Below are 19,742 nucleotides of genomic sequence, written 5' to 3'. Positions count from 1 at the left end.
AAACGCCGCGCCGCCTTCCACACACTTTTCTTTTTACCTCTCTCTAGCAAGATGGATGGAAAATGCCGAGTCTTGTGTGCGCGCTCAATAGCAAACTAATAATCAAATGGAATGTAAAATAAAAGCGTCTCAATCGAATCTGCACCACGCTGCTTGGGCAACAGTGGTCGTCATGTTTAGGCAACGCGGCACTTGTCTGCTACGGCTCGGATACCCGAACCCGCGCCAAATACACGTCTCGTTGCCTCCACGTACTCAGACACGGGTGACGGCGTGCGTCATCACTCGCCAGCATGTGAGTCACCTGCAACCAAAACGATTCAGGCCAGGAGCGACGATGCATCATGTCCATGATGGTACATGTCCTTGTTTCTCTTTCAAAATTGTAATGCTATATACAGTGAAAAGCAGCGTTCAACCCCGGCTCAAAATAGATGGCCTACTCCCGCGAGTGACAAGGTAGACGCAAACAGCGGCCCTTTAACTGCGCTGCCTTCGGATAGCTTTTGTAAATCACGCCAACCACCCTATGCAAAGCCGCGCGAAATATCGCACAGAACTGACAAAAACGCCCCGTCTCCAAAAACATTCGCCAATGCAACAATAATCATGTACAAGTCCCTCTCTGCGCCTCAGATGTAGAGTCTGTTCCAGGCGGGTATCAAATAGTAAATGTGAACCTCATCAGTGTATGATACTCCTCGACCGTGTCGATTCGTAAAAAAAAAAGTCGGCCAATATCCGTCTCTTAAATGCGTGGGTTTTCGGTATGCACAGCCTGCCACGGCCCACAGACGTCCTCGCCATAGCCCGGCGGTAGCACTCGTACCATCCGTCCGGTGGCCCAGTCAACAAACCATTGCTTCCCCTTGCTGATAATGTAGTTGGATCTTCTTGGACTCCGGAACAGCAGGTTACTGTAGCAGAGCTTGGCATAAAGCATGTCGTGCGCCTCTGACCACTTGTGCTCCGGAAACCATTTACCAGAAAATGGGTCTATCGAAGCGTTATGATAGGATGTTGTGCTTAGTCGGTGTGCCAATCTAGGCCCCCTACTAAAGGTACCCCCATCCTCATCTTCAGACTCTTCCGAGTCCGAGTCAATAGCGTTTTGGGCGTTTTCAACTTCGTGGACGGGAAAGTCTGAATATGTATCTTGTGCGAGGCCTTCTTCTGCTTGACTGCGGGCGGACGAGGTCTGTGGGCGACGCGGAGCTGAGTTGCGTCGCGGTTCAGACGAGGCTGTTGGTTCGACCAACTCTTCTGTGTCTTGTGTTCGTACAGGACTTGGCATCCGTACTGGCGATTGTCCACGAAACCAACGAATGCGCTGAACTCGGGGGATGGACATGTCACGAGGAAATTCGCGCTCGTCAATGGGGGCCGCAACGTCAATAGCGGCAAATAAGGCCTCAAGCCACTTGACAAAGGTGCCCAGCTCGATGCATGAGAGAAGAAACTGGTCCGTCTCCGCTCGTATGCGGATGACGTAACGTCGTCTGGATGCCATGTTAGCGAATTAGTTCGAATGATCAGGAAAGCAACTCACTTTTTATAGTCTGCAGCAATGCCGGCATCGGCATGCAACAAACTATATGTCTTCTCCAACTTGGACTTTCTCACCCACGGAGGGTTATCAGGACAGATGCTTGGACCGTCTCTCGTCTTTCCCCAGCCCCAATCTTTCTTTACGTGGTAAACGTAAAGAGCGGTTCCGTCAAGGACCACAAAGGCATTATGCCAGCGGCGGTCTTCCGCCCTTTTTGTGGTGTTTTCAATCTCGTGCTTTTTGGCAAAGATGCCTTGCAAATAAATAGAGTTGGAATAGCCTGGCAACTCCTCAGCAACATTGCCGGCAGCACAACTAGTCTCTCTCTCAGCAGTCTGCTGTACGTGATGAGAAGCGTCGCCGAAAGGAGACTCGCTGAGCACATAAGGCGGAGGCAGCGAGGAGCGTCGTGGGGGAGCCGACATGATGCGGTGGTAAAACAAGTCTTCGTCAATAGACAAGCGGCGCCCCGGCGGCGGTGAGCCTTGGCGAGATGCATGACTGCTGTCCGCAGGAGGAACCTGCGGTTCGTCCATGGCAACAGGATCGGGCATTGATAGGCCAGAGTCTAGCCGACGACGTAAAACCCGGTGCAGTACTCGAGACGTCACTCGGCAGCGCCAGCCGGTTGACGTCTAGTCGAGTGGCGTCGGGCGTGGGACCTGAGCAGTATGGGACGCAGAGGATCGTGAAGATGTGGATGAAGTTTGGTCAGGCCAAAGTCTGCTCATAACGACCCGCACTGGAGCATGATGAGGTTGACGGGTTGCAGGAGGTGAGTGAGTGAAAAGAAGGCGGACGAGTTAGTGTGAAAGGGGAGAAGAAGCCAAGCAACCTGGTAGAGGCGCCGATCGTAGACGGGAGGGGCGTATCAGAGGTAGAGGACAAGCGGACCAAGAACTGTGGGCAATGTTGCAGTGAAGAAGGGCGCCTTAGTAGGCTAGTGTCGCGAGAGGTGGTCAGGTCTGGGAGGGAGCACCGGAAAGCGTGGGGACTGGCACGGGTGACGGTTGAGTCGGAGAATTGACAAGTACAAGATGGCTCGGAACTAGGATGCCAGGATCCCAGCAGAGAATTGTCGGTTGGGGCGTGTGCGGAAGACCGGATAGACGTAGTCGAGCAGAAGGGCAGAGGCAGTCGATCACACAAGGCTGCGAACGTGGACCCGGGCGGTGCGTCGCTGATATTAATAGGGGACGAGGGCGAGAAACCCGGCGCTCGAAGCAGCCTCAGCGAGTGCAACGGGATCTGAACTGGGGGAGCAGGTTTTTCCTTGTCGTGTCTCTCTCTGGTGTACGTTGTAGCCGTGGTGGTGCCGTGGTGGTGGTGGTGGTGGTGGTAGTTGATGATGGACACTTGTGGAGCCGCAGGGACCTTTTGGCAGGGTGAGTCGACCGGCAGCGGGGGGTGCAGCGGCGTCAGCCAGTAAGAAGAAGAAGCCAGAAGGGTATTTGGAAAAGGCTATTTTTGGATGTTGAGGGTTGCGGTCGCTGACGGTGAGATGAGGGTTGAAGTTGGTGTTTGAAGGTTGGCGAGAGAGAGCGTTTGGTGATGGGAGAAGGAAGGCAACGAGTAGACCGAGGCGGCTCAGAGGAGCAGTTTTTATTAAGCGTTCCGAGGCCAGCTGGAAAACTTTGGGGGCCAGCCGTTGATGAAGAGGATGGGCTGGTCTGCCAAGGATACCTGGATCTGGGATGGCGAGCGGCCGAGATGGGCAAAAGGCTGGTTGGCATGGCTTGGATGGATGGGGAGAAGCGAGCCGGCCATAACGGAGAAAGAGTGGATGGACCTTTTGCAGGGTGGGTTTTGGTTTTGGTACTTTGTTGTTTGGGCACTACTTTTACGGAGTGCTTGGCCAAACAAGGCGCAAGTGGTTACAATGGAACTTTGTTGCTATGAAGAAAGAGGGAGGGAGGGGAAAAAAGAGCAAAAAGTAGAATGCAAGTAGACAAATTTTTTTTTCATTTTCAGAAAGAAAAAGAAAGAAAAAGAAAAGCAAATGGAATAGTCAAAGAGAATATCCAAAAACGAAGCACGAGAAAAGAGCCTCTTCGCAATGAGGAGCCAAGTCCCGACCTACAAGAGGACTCTGCCCCAACTACGGATGGATTACTGAGTACTTACCTTCATTCATTCGTAACTACTGGTACTCCATAAGTAACTGCCAGTGTAAGTATGGAAAAGCTGACTGGCTGAGTACCTCTAGTGAAAGGCTGGTGGGACCCGCCACCGACTGAGTAGCGGGTACAGGGCCTTTCTCGGCGCTGTAAGGCGCTAGGAGCCTCAAGGAAATATCCAAAAAAGGCTCCGAAGCCCGCTAAAAGTTAAGCCTGCGGAGGCCCACGGGGGGGGAAGGAGGGGGGGGACCTTTGCGAGAACCTTTGGGAACCTTTGCTTGCTCGGCCGCTTGTCATACGCTTATAGTACCAGTAGCACCAAACAGCCTGTCCAGCCTGCCCACCAGCTGCCCACCAGATGCCTCCCAGCGCCCCATCAAGTCAGGGCGAGGGGCAGGCAGACAGGTAAGGTAAGGTTACAGTGCGTGCTGCCCAGTAGTGTAGTTCCTGTCGAAGCTACACCCTCCCCTCAGACCTGGACTTGACAAACGGCCTCGAATACCTCGAATACCTCTAATACACCTACCTGCAGACAGCTACATGGCATGCCAATACATTGACCACGATGGCCTCGTCGAGTCTCGAACCAAAATCCATATCCTTGGCATCCAACAACAATAAGCGATTCCCCAGAATACATGTTCGCAACCTGCACTCGGAAATTTCGCATGACACGCTTGCAGCATCAGCCCACAAGCCCGTCCGTGACGGGTCGGCTCTGTGCCTTGCTTCATGCTGTGCTGAGTACTTTGCCTACCTTACTTAGCCTGTAAGTACCTGAGTCGAGCAGGTGTCGGTCTGTCGGGTACATTTTCCAAGGCAGCACCGTCTGAGTGCGTCTTTTGTCGACAAGAATTCTCGCAACTCACGCCTGAGGCTCGCCGGTAGCTGCCGCTCGCTCTACATCAAACACCCACCGCCCTCAACGCCCTCACAAAGTAGCCAATCTAGCCGCGATGCGATGCCTGCAAACAATCAATCCCCTCTTTGTCATCATCGACACCATCGTCGCACTCATCAAGCCTCATCCCGAGACATCCCCCTGTCCTTCCCCTCACATCGGGCTGCGCCGAGAAATAAACTCCTTCCTCAATCGTCCATCGTCAACCGGCCGAGCAAGCCAGTCAGCCCGTCCAGCAAATCAATCCCAACCCTCTCCGAAGCAGACTAGGCAAAGCACACTACGGGACCGCGCGCTCATGACCTCTAGTCCGATGCCCGAAGCTACACCATCGGCGTGGCGCTAGGCCCGCAGGGGTAGGTGATGGCATTCGTGATGTGGTGTGCTGGTGTGCTGGTGACGCCCGAGCTCTGCCATGCGCCGTCCAGTGGACGGGGGCCGACCTGCGGTGTCTTCTCCGGCCGTCATTACAAGAGGGCCTCTTACGTACGGACGTGTTACTGATGTTTCTTATTCTTGGCTATACGTCTCGCCCAGCTTCAATTATACGTCACCCTATGCCGGTCGACAGGGTGCCACTTGGACGGACCGGTAGTTGCGGTCATCGCCAAGGCCTCAATTTGCTGATCTGATATCTGTCGGCCAAGAAAAGATGTCCGCTCAGGCGAACTAAGCTGTAATTGCCATTGAACCATACGCTAACCATGACAAGTAAAAGAACAGTCCTTTCCGCCACTCCGCCATTGTATCGTACAAATCTACCAAAACCGCAATCTCTTGGCCGCTGGGCACGCTATTACCAGCCTCGTTCACGACGCTGAACGGGCACTCGACAAGACAGTCGACTGATAGTACCTACTTCTACGCACAAAGGAGCCTCACCACCCACTCTTGCCACCGTCAGCCAACTGACGAGGCTCTTTCTTAGTTGCTTGCAGTGGCTGAGCTTTAGTTACTTTGCAGCACACTCCCTGGCCAGCCGGCTTATAATTGGCTCGCCTGGTATTGCAGGGTCAGACTCTGCCGGGTTGCGCTTGGTGGCGTCCTGGGGGGGCGCTGGGTTGTTCCCGCCTTGTCCTAGCCGGCAGGCTGGTGACTCGTCTAATTCAAGCATTCAGTACCAATATACGGATAGCCATCGTGTAATTTCGTATCCCGATACTTGGAGTCGGATGTTGGAGCACGCACCCAAGCATCTACGTATAGATACTGCGATACAATCACCCTGTGTATCCGTGGCCGTCAAATTTGCGACCAGCACGTCCATGAAGTATCCTCTTCCCTACTTGGTCATCTACCAGCTGCAACTGCACCGCCGCCACTTTGCGCTGACAAAGTTTCGCCGAGGATCTATCGAAATTTGGGTTATCCATTCAGCTACTGTGAAAATCGACATTGCGTGTAAGATTACATGCTCGCCGACCGAATATATATGTCTCTTACAGGGGAAGAAGTAGGCAAATACGCAGTTTCATCGAAGCGGCTTTGCATTACTGCTTCGGGCAAGATTCCAGAGGGTGCCACCATGCAGCGTGCCTCCACTCACCCGCACAACCCACACTTTTGGAACTTTTGCAAGCCTCGCTTTGCAGTTCTGTACTTGCGACCGAGCCTACACTGCGACAACAACTCGCTCATTCGTTTATTACCCCATATGGCCATGGACTTCGGCCCCAGAGTGCCCGCCACCCCCTCAGGTTCCTCGCATCGAAGCCTCTCAGCTGCAATTGAAGCCAGACCGCGCAACAATATCCAAAAGACGCAGTCGCGAAGGCAGATTTCAATACATTTCGATGCAACAGCACTGAAACAGTCATGACTGCCGTGGAGGTGCATGAATCACACGACGAACTACAGTGGTGTGCCACCCTCAGCGGCGATCCAGACCACCCCCTCCTACACTGCAACCATCCACGGGCAGGCAATGTGTCGAATGGAGGGCGCACCGTCACCGGCCCTGGCCGTCCGCAGAGCATTAAACTTTAGCTACTGGTATCTTTGTATGCCGTTCTAGCTCAAACCCTCTTCAACTGTACCAAGTAACGAGGGAAGCAGAGGCGGCTGCTTTAGAGACAAATTGCATGGCCACCAAAAAGAGTGACATGGGAATCAATCCTTGCCGCACCGCCGAGCGGTCAAGCAAAAACAAAACCACTTGCATGCGATCTGTGTTGAATTGCGCGATCAGGGACTTTTGTTATTACGATGCGGTCGCAACTTGACCACGCATTTGTCAAAACCCAAGTGTGCACGTCTTAGGACAGCAAGCAAAGTCTTGCACACGCGGCCGTAAAAAAGTGCCGAGATTGATGCCATTATAGCCAGCAAGGTTCCCAAATGCCCCATTAACATGGCCGGCTGCTCGGAGCAGGGCTTGCTCGTACAAATCCCAGCAGTGCTGATCGCCCTTCAGCGTAATGCACGCAGCCCAATTCCTTGCCTATTTCGGCACTCCTGATCGACCACGCAATGACACTACGGCTCTCTTTTCAACCCAGCAGCTTGATCGACCGGCTCAGCCATATCAAACGTGGCGGCAATTCACGCAACACTCGGTCTCTCACAGAGAGAGGGCCGGCTTCTCGTCTCGCCCGCCTTCTAGGCAAGGCTGAGTGGGCTAGCCAGTGACACGTACCATGTAGGCGCTGCGCGCAAATACAAAGGCTCAAGGGTTGATGGCTGAGTGCTAGTCAATAGTAATAAAGCTGGCAGGAGCTTCAAGAAACAATAGCTGCGGAGTATGCTTGCCGCGAAAATGGAGGCGCGGAGAATACCAGGCAAAACAGGGACGGCATGAGAAGAAGCAGAAATCGGAAACGCGATTTCAGAAAGAACAAGGGATACAAGATGTTTAAAAATCCGCAAGGAGATGAAGAAATGAACTGATTAATCAAATTTTTTCTCGAGCGGCCTTGCCTTCAGCATAGGCTGACGAAGTGCCTGACGATAGATCTGCATGTCTTGCCTCCTCGGAATTTGTGGCGTACAGGCAATTTCCTCATTCCCTTTTGACAGCAGCCAGTTGGCCCGAAACCCCAAGCCCACGCCCACAGCCTGTCAAAATGAGGCGTCTAGGGTTTTCTGCATGTCTTACAATTTCACGCTTACCCACCGTACTCGTTGCCCCAAATCTGTATACTATCGCATACCGCGTGCGATGGCGATGGGAATATGGGAAGACTGGCACACGTGTTCGTAGACATTGCTATTCGGCGCAGGGAAATTCACCGACCATCGACCGTTTTGTTTGAACACGGTCGTCGGAAGGTATGTGTTTGAACACATTACAGGGATCATGTATACGTGGAATCCCCCGCCCCCCCCTCCCTTCCTATCCTTCGCTCGCTATATGTATGCATTTCGGTTGCATCACATTTTTCTCCCAATATTCCCATTCCCCTTCTGCCTCGCCCCCAACTTCTAAGGAAGACCGTTCAGATACTCGGAAAGGGCCGGGTAGTCTGGCGTGCCGAGGCCGGTGACGGGGTCCCATCCCGGCGTTGCGGAGAAGCTCTTGCCCCGGCACGCACCCTGGGCATCCGTCCTCATGCGACCCTCGGTGACGTCGCGGAAGAGGCCCGGCTTCTTGTATAGGGCGGGGTTGACGAAGCCCACCGGCCGCTTGCCCGCGGCCAGGCGCTCCTCGTTGATGCGGGTGAGGATGCCGGCAATTATGGGCGCCGACATGGACGTGCCGCCGTCGCGGCCCACCCCGCCGTTGAAGGCGTAGACCCCAAAGTCGCCGACGGCGGAGATGTCCGGGTAGCCGCGGCCGACGCGGTTGTAGATGCCGCCGCTGGGGCCGCCGTTCCGGGGGATGGCGCGGTCGCTCGTGTTGTACGTGGGAAAGCCCGGGTCGTGCTCGGCAAAGTACGCGTCCACGGCGCTCTTCTGGTACTCCGGGGCGGGAAAGATGTTGGAGAAGCCGCCTCCCGGCGCGAAGGTCTCGGTGACGGCCTCGGCATCCCCGGGCTTGCGTCCCTTGGGCAGGAAGGTGGCGCCGATGGAGAGGGCGTAGGGGCAGCCGGCCGGGTCGTCGGCTTCAAAGATTTGCTGGTTATCGCCGAGGCACGACATGGCGCCGGTGACACCAAAGTCTCCAGAAGACCAGACAACCGTAGTGCCCTGAAGGCCGAGCTTCATAAACTCGTTGCATTGACGCTGTGAGGGATGTGTTAGCCGCCAGCTTTCTGCAAACAAAGACCCCCCCTCTCCTCGCGACTAACCTTTTTCTCGGCCAACGAGCCATCGCTTTCGCTGCCTCCCCATGAAAACGAAATGACATTTGTGGCGGTGAATGTGCCGCATTCACTACTATCGCCCTTTTCACAGTAGCTGCTATCGAGAGCGTCGAGAATATCACGGAACCCGGACGCGACTTGATACAGCTCCGTGCCCTGCGGGTAGATGATGGGAATGGCCATGTCGAAATCCAGAGCCGCCTCGCCCACGGCATCATCAGGGGAGGGGCTGCTGGCCAGGTTGATCAAGTCCACTTTGGGGCCGGTTCCCTTGGGGATGTTCTGGGCGGCGGTCTGATAAAAGAGGTCAATGTCGGACTGCTTGTACATTTCGCCACCAATCTCGAATATGCCCAGGGCGTTGTTCGGGTTGACCGCCTTGGGAGCCGGAGGGATGCGGTACATGGCTCCGATGCACGCCGGCGTCACGTAGAGGGAGCAGTCTGTCAGAGGGTCGGCCTCAATGGCCCTGATTTCCGACTGGTTCAGCGGCCGGGCCACTGTCGAGGCCCCGGGCGCGGCCTTGGCGGCCTTGACCTGGCTGGAGGCGACCGCGGGCCAGACGAAGTCGACGTGGGGGGCCACGCCTGCGGGCAGGCTGTAGCTGTCCGCGCCGAGGTACTGCGCCGACGTCTTGCTGTCCTCGTAGATGTGGTACGACGTCTTGAGCAGCGACGCGAGGGTACCGACGGTTGTCTCGAAGTCGAGGTAGCCGCGGTTCCGGGAAAGCGCGATGCCGCCCTCCGGGATGCCCGCCTCGACGAGCCACAGTCGGACGGCGTCGACCGACTCCTGTGCCGGCGCAAACGTGTCGACGACCTGCTGGTGGGTGTAGTGCCGGCCGTACGTGGGCGAGTCCGGGTCCGCCACCGCGAGGAGGAGGTCCATGCCGCGGTCCAGGTTCCGCTGGGCGAGGGCGATGCGGACCGGCACCGTCGTCGAGGGCTGCGCGGCCCCGAGCTTGACCATCGCGGCCCTACTACCGCCGCTGCCGGGGCGCTTCTCGTGCTGGACCATCTCCAGGGGCATGCCCAGGGACGCCGCCACGAAGGTACTGGCGAAGATGGCCGCAAGCTTCATTGTCTACGGCACGAGGACGGGAGATGGCGACGAGGCGAGGAACAGTAAGGGGGGTAATGATGCGCGATAGAAGGGCGCCTTGATATCTGCTCATCAATTCCAAGGCAAAAGAAGCGAGCTTTTATGTTGATGAAAGGCCAACTCTACGTTATTCGAATTCTCTCTCGCAATGCCCATGAATTCTACAGGCCGAACCTGTGCCGGTCTGCCGACTACTGCCCCGAGGACGTAGATTTGAAGGCCGTGGTTCGGCATGCAGAACCCGCAAACTTGCATCTCCGTGATAAACGAATAGAGCAGGTCGGCAGACCTCAATAAGAAGGCGCTTGTCCGATGGCCGTGATCAACCTGCCTATTGGAGCTTAGCCAGCGGCAGTGGTTCGCTAACCGGTGGTGACCACGGGCCGCAGGCGATGCCAGTATCGTATAGTAGGAGGGTATGGCCTGCTACGCTTCTCTCAACCAAAGGTCGCCATGTTGAATCCGGCATGCAACCGGGCGTGTATGCGCACGCAACAAATACCCGTCGGCTCGCATCTGTGTTCGAGCCCTCCCGCCCTCCTCCCCGCATATTCGCCATGGGTGAATGTGTCGTTGATGATGCAACAGCAGGGATGCAGAGATCGAATATTGATCAAACGCCTGAATATGGAAGGTGCGTCCTTGTAGGTTGTGGAGAGTCGAACAAGTCCGGATCCCGACAAGGCAGCTCCGGAATGGTATGGCTACTTTGGCTTCTCTAAAAGGCATGTTCGAGTTTCCTGCGGTCAGGATGTAACGTAAAGAGAAAATGAGCGGCCTAAACACCATACGATACGTAACGGAGGCACGAGCTACGGGAGTTGCGGAGAAATACGGAGCAAGTAGCACAACAACAATGGTAAGAGGATTGAAACTACCAACCTTCGAGTACCCATGGTTCTCACGTTGAGTGGTGGTTGACCCTTTCTGCGCCTTGTCATTCCTCTAGAGCTTGGCTGTAATAGCTTCCATCATTCATCTAGCTCTCATATAGTCTTCAGCAGTGGTATTCGTCATTGTATTGTACAGCCCCCTTTGCCTCTCATTTTTCTATGTCCCGATTCCGTGTCCATTCTCCCAATTGTAATACACCGCTTGGATTATGAGATCCGATCTTTAGCAACTGCCCCTGCTGTTGCGTCCACGCACGCGCCGCATACTCGTCCTTCTTTTGGTAGAAAACACATTACCCGGTTCAGAGCATTCCTCCCCGACTCCATACATTGTCCGTTCATGGTATAGATGCAGCTTTTTGTTCCGCCCGCAATGCAGTGAAGTAAAAAATAAAACAAGCCAAAAATCGTCCCCGGGTGACACGTGCGGCTGCCAGGCACATGCTGCCTGTTGCGAGGAGCTGTGCAACCCCCCTTCCAAATCAATAATCGATTCGCTCCCATCCAGACTCCATGCATCTAATGTAGATGCATACCGCACTATAAAATTCGATGCCAGCCTCTTTCATTACACCCCCAGGTGAGGCAAGCACATTACCGCAAAAGTGGCCATAGATACCACAGATTACCATCTAGGCCGAGTTATTAACCTTGCTGACGTCCAAGACTTCGTGAAAATGTGCATGGTTGCCCACTTAGGCATTGTGGGCAGCTTGGGCACCGCCACGGCCGCGAGCAGCGCCACCACGGCCACGATTCTGGCCAAAGTTGCCACGGTTGTTACCCTGGCCACCATTGCGGTTGCCATCAAAGCCACCGCGGCCACGACCGGCACCGTTGCCACGACCAGCACCGAAGCTGGCGCCACCGGTGTGCCCAGTAGCCTTGGGGCGACGAGGCTCAACAACGATATTTTCGCCGTTCACAACGTGAGGGTTGCTTGAGAGAGCAGCCTGGTAGCCCTCGAGCGTCTTATACTCGACGAATGCGCAGTTCTAAAACAGTCAGTGACAGCACTTGCCATGGCGTATTGGAATCATCACATACCTTCTGGCGGTTGATGTCGAAGTAGCTCAGCTCACCGTGAGCAGCAAGAGCAGCACGTAGGTCAGCATCTTGAACCTTGTCAGTCACGTACTTGACATAACCCATAGTGCCTTCCTTCTCGGCCCCGGCAGTAGCAGTGGACTGGGGGCGGTTCTGGCGCTTAGAGTCGGCGCCAGCAGTCTGCCAGCCGGATGCTTCCTTGGGAGCAGCCTCGGGAGCAGCAGCAGGAGTGGTAGTAGCAGGTGCAGCGGTGGCAGCAGCAGGGGCAGGAGCAGCAGCAGGAGCTGCTGGCGCAGGGGCACGGCTCTGGCTGGTAGCAGGAGGAGTAGCAGTCTTCGGCAGAGGGACGACAGGGCGGGGACCGGCAGCCGCAGCAGCACGGCTAGCCCAAGTCATAGGCTTAGGAGGGCCAGTGGGTTCGGGAGCAGGCGTCTCTGGCTTTGCAGGGGTCGGGGCTGGCTCCTTTGGCTTCTCCTCCCCCTTGATCTCTTCCTCAGCAAGAGTTTCGATAACGGGCTCAGCAGCGGGAGCAGCGGGAGCAGCGGGAGCCTCGACCTTGGGCTCGGGCTCGGTATGCTTGCCGTTGATAGGGGCCTTTTCAGCAACTTCCGAGATGAGCTTTGTCTCAACGGGGGCAGCCTCGACAACGGGTTCGGGGACGGCTTCGGCGGCTTCGGCAGCTTCGGCAGCAGCGGCGGCGGGCTCTTCCTCAGCCTCCTCAGCCTCCGTCTCATCCTCCTCGTCGATGTATCGCAGCATATCGTTGAGGACAAAGTATCCAGAGGGCTGCTGGGCGAGAACGAAAGTCTGGACGAATTTTCTGGGTTCGGCTCCCTTGTTGGAGGTCTCGCCGATGACCTGGATGACGATGCTCTCGTCGGAAGCCTGGGAATCGACGTTGGAGACGCGGACCTTGCAGTCCTGGAAGTCGAGGGACTTGAGGCGCTCTTGGATGGCCTGTGGGCGCGATGCCGAATTAGTCTGGCTGTCCCAGCGCAGGGAGCACGACGACGACGAAAGAAAAGCCACATACCTGACGGCCAACCGAGACGTTGGCGACTTCGGCCTCCTGGCCACAGACCAGCTGGGATCGCTTGCTGTAGAAGAGCTTTACAAGGATGATTAGCTCGGTTCACCATGGGCGACGCGATGAGGTCGACTCACGTGAAGCTTCTCAGGAGACTTGCTCAGGGTTGTGTAGTACTGCTCAACAAAGTACCATCCGACCTCATCCTTGGCCAGGTTGCTGTTATCGTTGGAGGCAGGGAACTGGTCAGCAGCGGCCTTGTGCTGGTCCTGCTGAGCGAAGCTGCCGTTGGTAGCCATGATGATGTATGTGTGTGATGTGAGGGGACGGCGCAGCGGCTAAGGGCGGGAGGTGGGCGATATCGGCACGAAGGGGTCGAGATTCGCAGAGTCAAGATGCGAATGTGTGTGCAAAAATGGAGAGGGATGGAGAAGAGTCGATCGATGGTCGAACGTAGATAGATGCTGGGCGCAATGCCGAACGAGAAGAGGAGGTGATGATTGCTTTTGCCTTGGATGACAAACAGAAAAGAAACCAGCCCGCTTGATACGAGCCAAAGGGAGGTTGCGGGGGTAGAGAAGAGAAAAAGATTGGGAGGAAGAGAAGTAGTAAAATCTGTGGCGTGCGAGGAGAGAATCTAGGCGAGACTCGTGACAAGGATGACGCGGGGAGGGAGGGAGATGGAAACAAAGCTTCGTTTAGTTGAAGTGTGTCGTCGAGAAGGGTTTTTGGGACGCGGCGGCGGCAGAGAAAAGAGGGTTTTGGGCAAAAAAGAAAAAAAGCTAAGTTTGGTGGTCATCGTTGTGAGGCCTGGTCCGTGCGTTCCCACCTTACCCTTTCGGGCATGAGGCGTTGCACCTCTGGGTTTGCACACGGGAGCTGCCAGGAGTTACCATGAGCCACGGAACAAACAAAATCATATCGATGTTGGTCCAAGAAATGCCACTGATCGATTTTTAAGCTTTCCAGTATACCAGAAAAAATAACAGTATATGCAGAGTTGGCAACCGCGTTTTGTTGTTGCGGCAGGAAGCACTACCAATTGGCCATCTGCTGTTCTGTCGCATATTTGCAATAGTCACAAGAGACTGAATACTGTTAAACAAACATATAATATTTTGCCTTTTGTTCCCCAGGCACCGTCAAGTTCCCTTCTTTTCTTTTTTTGTTCCTTTTTTTTTCTTCTTCAAGCTTTCCATAATGAATTCAACCCTGCATGGCCGCCTACTTGCTGCAGCCACGCCGCCACAGCCGCGGTGTCAGCCAACCGTCTTTACAGGCGAGTCATAAATTAAACGACGAAAAAAGGTAGCGAAAAGGGTAAGTGAAGAAAAGCTCTTCTGAACCTTTGTTTGTCTTCACTCGAAATTCCAATATATTCCACGTCTTCCCGCCACCTCCGCACTATACCTGATGTTGCCGATAGGGCGCACGCTACTCTCCAGCCTTTTCCCCCACGTTTCAAGGCGGGGATCATACCATGTATAACAACTGATAACCACGAGCTCGTCGTTTGACCCCCCATCATCGCTGCGCGCTTCGCGATACAAGCCCAGGGACCTAGCACGCCGCAAATACCTTCTTCACCCAAAGGGCAGTAAACCATGGCATCCGTGCTCTCCCAAGTCGTAGCCCAGCACAGGCCAGATCTCGGCCCGCTGCAAGACCTCTACAAGCACCTGCACCAGAACCCGGAGCTGTCCAATCAAGAGTCGGAAACGGCCGCCCTGATCGCCGACAGGCTCAGAACCACTGGCCCTCCAGATCTTGTCGTCAAGACCAGCATCGGCGGCCATGGGCTTGCCGCAGTGCTGCCCAACGGCGACGGGCCTACTGTTCTCCTGCGTGCCGACATTGACGCCCTCCCCGTCGAGGAGCGCACCGGCCTCCCGTATGCCAGCACGAAGCGCATGGTGCACGCCGCCACCGGTGTCGAGAAGCCTGTGATGCACGCGTGCGGCCACGACATGCACATCACTTGCCTCCTCGGCGCGGCCGCGGCCTTGTTCTCCGCGCGCGCTACCTGGGCGGGCACTCTCGTGCTCGTCTTCCAGCCCGCCGAGGAGCGCGGGACCGGGGCGCAGGCCATGGTCGACGACGGCCTCTACACGCGCCACGGGGTTCCCGTCCCGGACGTTGTCCTCGGAGCGCACGTCATGCCCTTTCGCGCCGGCAGCATCGGCACCGGCCGCGGCGTTGTCGCCACGAGCGCGGACAGCATGGAGGTGACCATTCACGGTCGCGGCTCCCACGCCAGCATGCCTCACACGTCAATCGACCCCATCGTCATTGCTGCAAGCACAATCATGAAGCTGCAGACTCTGGTCAGCCGCGAGACGGACCCGGCCGATTCCAGCGTCGTGACCGTTGCGACTGTCCACGCCGGCGATGCGGAGAATGTCATTGCCGACTCTGCCGTCCTGGGCATCGACACCCGCTCCACCACCGTCGAGACGAGAGAGCGCATGATGCGTCGCATCAAGGCCGTTGTCGCTTCCGAGTGCGCCTGCGCCGAGTCTACCAAGGAACCAGAGTTCAAAGTGACGAGATCCTTCCCCTTGACGATTAACGATGTCGAAACCACCAAGAAAATTGAGGACACTTTCTCGGTGCATTTTGGTGAGGAAAAGGGCCAGTATAATAGATACTTGCCACGCCTCGGTGGCAGCGAAGATTTCTCGATTCTGGCTACCGCGGTAGACAAGCCGTACTGCTTCTTCATGTACGGCAGCATCGAAGAGTCGAGGTGGGACCGGATCGAAGCCCAGCGCACCATATCCAAGGACATTCCGGCAAATCACTCGCCCATGTTCGCGCCCGTCATCATGCCGACTTTGCAGACGGGACTGGATGGTTACGTGCTTGGTGCCCTGACGTTCCTGCGGAAAAAGTAGACGCAGGTAGGTTCGTAACAAGTATATAGAGTCGAGCTGCTAGAACCCTGATGGTCCCTGTTTGCTGGTCCCATTACAACAGTTATGCCATGTCCGTGTCACTTTTCATTGTTAGCCATCTTTAATTCGATTGACCGCGTTGTCAAAAGGTTCCTCTTGATTCGACTTGCTATTTCAACCTAGTTCCGTTATTTCCGGATTTTTACTCATTTGTAGCTTAGCATGTGTTCATTGTTTGCTATCCAGAACGAGCCCAACACCTCGAGTATATATATACAGAGCTAGCAAACCATGGAATGCAGAGAAAATTATGTACGTGAAAAAACCATGTGTACCAACCGAGTGTTCAAGACTGGCTTGCAATATCCGCGACTAGGGTACCCCAAGAGCCACCGTAGCCGTCGTTGCCTCCGTTACCAAACTGGCTGCCATTGGGCAGGCGCATAATCTTGTTCACGTTGGGACCAGCGCAAAACCCGTGAAGATGAGCGTCGCTCACCGTGTCGTGGATAACGTTCATGATGCCTTGGTCTACGCCGGTCAGGGACTTGAAGTTCCAACTTCCTGCAGCGTAGTGGAAGATGGCGCTGTTGCTACCAGTGTAAAACTGGCCAAGGCTCATGCGGCAAGTGCTATCGCCACCGCCACACCAGGAAAAGTCCGGGTCCGAGCTGGTGGTGGAGAAAGGTTGGGGGTTGAGGGGAGCGCCGTGGGTAGCCTGGTTGTAGTTGGTTTCGCTCTGGAACATGCCAACGAAGACATTGGCAGCGTTGTGATAGGAAATTTGGTAGAGCCAGTTGTGCTCAGAGCCGACACCGGCCAGCCAGTTGGCAGAAGTAGACTCCACGAGGACGCCTCCCTTCACGGCGGCACGCGTTCCCTTTCCGCTGTCATCGACAGAGTGGTCGGCGACCCACGACCAGAAGTTGTCAATGTAAGCAGACGATCCAGCAGCCAGGTGAACGCCAAGATAGGCTGCTTTGCAGTTACTCTCACTGCCGCAGTTGACGTTGGTGTCACGGGTACCGCCAATGGTGTTGAGAGAGTTGAAAACGGCGACATCGCCAGGGCTATTACCAGCCATGTTGATGCGGAGGAGGATAGCTCCGGCAAGGGCTTCGTGCACAGTGAAGCGAATATCCTGAACACGGGCAGTGCCCTTTTGACCAGGAGTGCTACCAATCTGAACAACGGGAGTAGGGTTCGATTCCGAGGCGAAGGCACCTCCTGAGCCGGAAATAGTGGACCAGGCTTCACCGTATAGTTCCGTGCCAGGAGGAATAGTAATAGTAGAGGTGACCTTGTAAATACCAAAGGGAAGGTAAGCAATCTTACCCTTGCTGGCGGCGGTATTGAGAGCACCCTGCAGCGCCTTGGTGTCGTCGACGTTACCGTCACCGTGCAGGTTGAAGCCACCGTTCTGGTTGACATCCTTCAGGTTGATGACGTCGGAAATCTTCTTGTCGGCATATTGAGGCGCGCTGATTGACGGGTACCTGCCACCCGGCGCCAGCGCGCCGGGCCTGTTCGGGGCCTTCTCGGTCGGGTTGGTTTGGTAGATGGGGTTGGCACCACGAGTGTTTCCGTAGATGTATGTGCCAAGATTGTTCTTACCGGCAACCTTGACATTGCCAGCAACGGTAACAATGTTGATCCTGCCATTGTCGTTGGAGATGTTCTCTAGCATAAAGTTGGGATACTGGACTCTGCTGGTAAAAAAATCGCCAGAGTTGATGTTCTGGCCGTCAATGACAGCAACCCAGGGATTGCCAGAGTTGAGAACAATGCAGTTACCGACAGTGTTGCAAGAAGGAGCAAGGATGCTGATGGTGTTGCCACCATCTATCAATATACCAGTGGTGCACTTGTCAAAAGCCATGCCCTTGAGCTGTCCCTGCTGGTGACCAGACCAGTGCAGACCGACATTGCCGTAGGTGAAGCGCACGTCGGAGGCAGAGATTGTCGATCCAGGACCCATAACCATACCTGTGTGAGCACCCTGAGGCATGTTGATTTTCACATTGACTAAAGCGCAGTTCTGAGCAACGGCCCAGCTGAGACCAGTGAAGCTGTTCTTGCCGGCATTGGAAGTGGTATCGAGAACGACATTCTTGATCATGATGGAGAAATGAGTCTCTCCGCCAAAGCCACCACAGGGGCGGCTGTCGCCATCACCCTGGCCGCCGACGATGAGATAGTCGCCGTTGAAGCCGGAAGCGGCCTTGATGACCGGCGGGTTAGAGGCATCACCTATAATGACAGTGTCGGTGTACATGAAGAGAGTAGAGGAAAGAGTGTAGGTGCCTGTGAAATTATTAGCAAGCTGCAGTCTGGCAAGTCGGAGAGCAAAGCTGCCTACCCGGAGCGAGGTAGATTACGCGAGGCTGGCCTGCTAGCCAGCAGTTGTTGCGGCTGCCGCTGGGCCCGTCCGAGGTAATGGCATTGATGAGACCTTGAGAGTCGCCAGACTTGACAGACTTGTAGACGGGATAGTCGTAGGTGGGCAAGTTGGGGACGTAGCCTCTGACGGGACCCGAGGTGTGGTCAAGGTTGGGCAAAAACCAGGACGAGGCGGATTGTCTCTCCTCTAGAGCAGACTCTCCGGCAGGAAGAGCTGTAGCCAAGGAGGCATACAGGGCGGCCGTATGGGCCAGTAGGGCGGTAATCTTCATGATGTGTCGCGCAATAAGATCCTAGCAGGCTCTGGGAAAGATGCGTGCCGGCCAGCATACTCAATCCATCGCCGCAAAGTTGGGAAGGGGGGGGGGGTTGATATTTGGACTTGTACGGCCCGGTCCGGCATTTCTTACAGCGTCCTTCCGCAGCTAAATCACCATCGGGCAGTTGGGTTCGTTGGCGACGCCAGAGTCTCGCCGCAAAAGCACCGCAATGGACCTGCATGGCCGCCACTCTAGGCTCTCCACAGCCATCGCGCCAGGGCTAAGACCGGAGCCAATTCGAAAGGCATTGATGGAATAACTAGACATGCCAGGTACAGCCGCATTTGCTTACCCGATTTGCTCATAGCGCACGCTCAGGGTCTTCCGCCAGCTCAACCACAGAAGCATCATGGTTCCCCGCGTGAACCATGGTTATCGAGGGCAGCATCCGTCGAATGAAGGCACAAAGTCAATGCATTGACGGCAGTCAGATGCTTCCCGTGGGCCAATACTGACACTACCGTATGATCGGGGGGCTAGTGACATGGCCGACCTGCCCATTCTAGCATAGCGAGTAAGCAACGAGATGGAGAACAAGCCCACCCCCGTGGCAGGTGCCTGGTATGCTAAACTCTAGGGAGCCTAGGCAGAATATGCCAAGCTGGGCTTGTGAGATTTCGGGGTTATTTAAATCCTCGAATCGCTCGATGTAGAGTTGCATGGCCAAGGCTGATGCTGGGGCACACCAGCTCGGAAGGACAGGGCTATTTCTAAGCAAAAAGAAGGGCTGCATGTTCATTTGACTGGGCGGAAGACCGTGAAACCTGTGGGTCGCTAAATATCAAGCAAGACTCAAATGGCGTTTGTAAAGGATCTTCATTGTAATTGGGGCCTTGCTGACAGGGCACGTCCCCGTGTGTCGTCTGAGCATGATGGATAAAGTCGAAAGAGGCAATTAAAAACGATATAGACGGAAGGCTCTGTCATTTCTGCAAATTGTATCCATACCGGCAGTTGCGACCAGTCTGAAAGGTTCCGTTCCCAGGTGTCTACTTCTCACAGACGCGCGACACCAGGGACTGATCTGGCAGTATGTATAGGTACAGTATTGGTGCTCCTCAGCGTCAGAATTAGCGTCCATGCGAGCAATACATAGTTACATGATACCGGGGAGTCTCGCTCGGTTGCACTGATAGCAGTTCCGGTCATCTGCGGCTACGGCCCGATTAGTTGTCGCCGGTGGCTTTGCAGGCACGAGTGGTGAGCTCTGAACCAGCATTTGGGGCTAGGGAATTTTGACACATTTAAATCA

General features: G+C 55.3%; 5 protein-coding genes across 5 annotated transcripts; 1 reads left to right on the top strand and 4 right to left on the bottom strand.

Annotated features, from left to right (window-relative positions):
• Nucleotides 1-748: 748 nt before the first annotated feature.
• V2A60_005318 (uncharacterized protein) lies at nt 749-2,085 on the bottom strand (the record flags this gene model as incomplete). The annotated part of the gene is made up of 2 exons (XM_083256630.1): nt 749-1,499; nt 1,550-2,085. The coding sequence occupies 2 exons, from the start codon at nt 2,083-2,085 to the stop codon at nt 749-751; spliced, it is 1,287 nt and encodes a 428-aa protein (XP_083112756.1).
• A 5,902-nt stretch (nt 2,086-7,987) lies between these two features.
• Nucleotides 7,988-9,888, bottom strand: V2A60_005317 (S53 family peptidase; the record flags this gene model as incomplete). Its single annotated transcript, XM_083256629.1, has 2 exons — nt 7,988-8,728; nt 8,794-9,888. 2 exons carry the CDS (start codon nt 9,886-9,888, stop codon nt 7,988-7,990), a joined length of 1,836 nt encoding a protein of 611 aa, XP_083112755.1.
• A 1,609-nt stretch (nt 9,889-11,497) lies between these two features.
• Nucleotides 11,498-13,175, bottom strand: V2A60_005316 (nuclear transport factor 2 family protein; the record flags this gene model as incomplete). The annotated part of the gene is made up of 4 exons (XM_083256628.1): nt 11,498-11,797; nt 11,850-12,806; nt 12,883-12,957; nt 13,014-13,175. 4 exons carry the CDS (start codon nt 13,173-13,175, stop codon nt 11,498-11,500), a joined length of 1,494 nt encoding a protein of 497 aa, XP_083112754.1.
• A 1,305-nt stretch (nt 13,176-14,480) lies between these two features.
• Nucleotides 14,481-15,770, top strand: V2A60_005315 (uncharacterized protein; the record flags this gene model as incomplete). Its single annotated transcript, XM_083256627.1, has 1 exon — nt 14,481-15,770. One exon carries the CDS (start codon nt 14,481-14,483, stop codon nt 15,768-15,770), a length of 1,290 nt encoding a protein of 429 aa, XP_083112753.1.
• Nucleotides 15,771-16,116: 346 nt separating this feature from the next.
• Nucleotides 16,117-18,442, bottom strand: V2A60_005314 (glycoside hydrolase family 55 protein; the record flags this gene model as incomplete). The annotated part of the gene is made up of 2 exons (XM_083256626.1): nt 16,117-18,074; nt 18,130-18,442. 2 exons carry the CDS (start codon nt 18,440-18,442, stop codon nt 16,117-16,119), a joined length of 2,271 nt encoding a protein of 756 aa, XP_083112752.1.
• Between the last annotated feature and the right edge of the window lie 1,300 nt (nt 18,443-19,742).

The sequence above is a fragment of the Cordyceps javanica genome, chromosome 3 (genome assembly GCF_051103115.1).
Source record: "Cordyceps javanica chromosome 3, complete sequence".
In the NCBI taxonomy this organism is placed as follows: domain Eukaryota; kingdom Fungi; phylum Ascomycota; class Sordariomycetes; order Hypocreales; family Cordycipitaceae; genus Cordyceps; species Cordyceps javanica.
The sequence above is the reverse complement of the archived record's forward strand: the minus strand, read 5'-3'. Positions and strand labels throughout refer to the sequence as shown.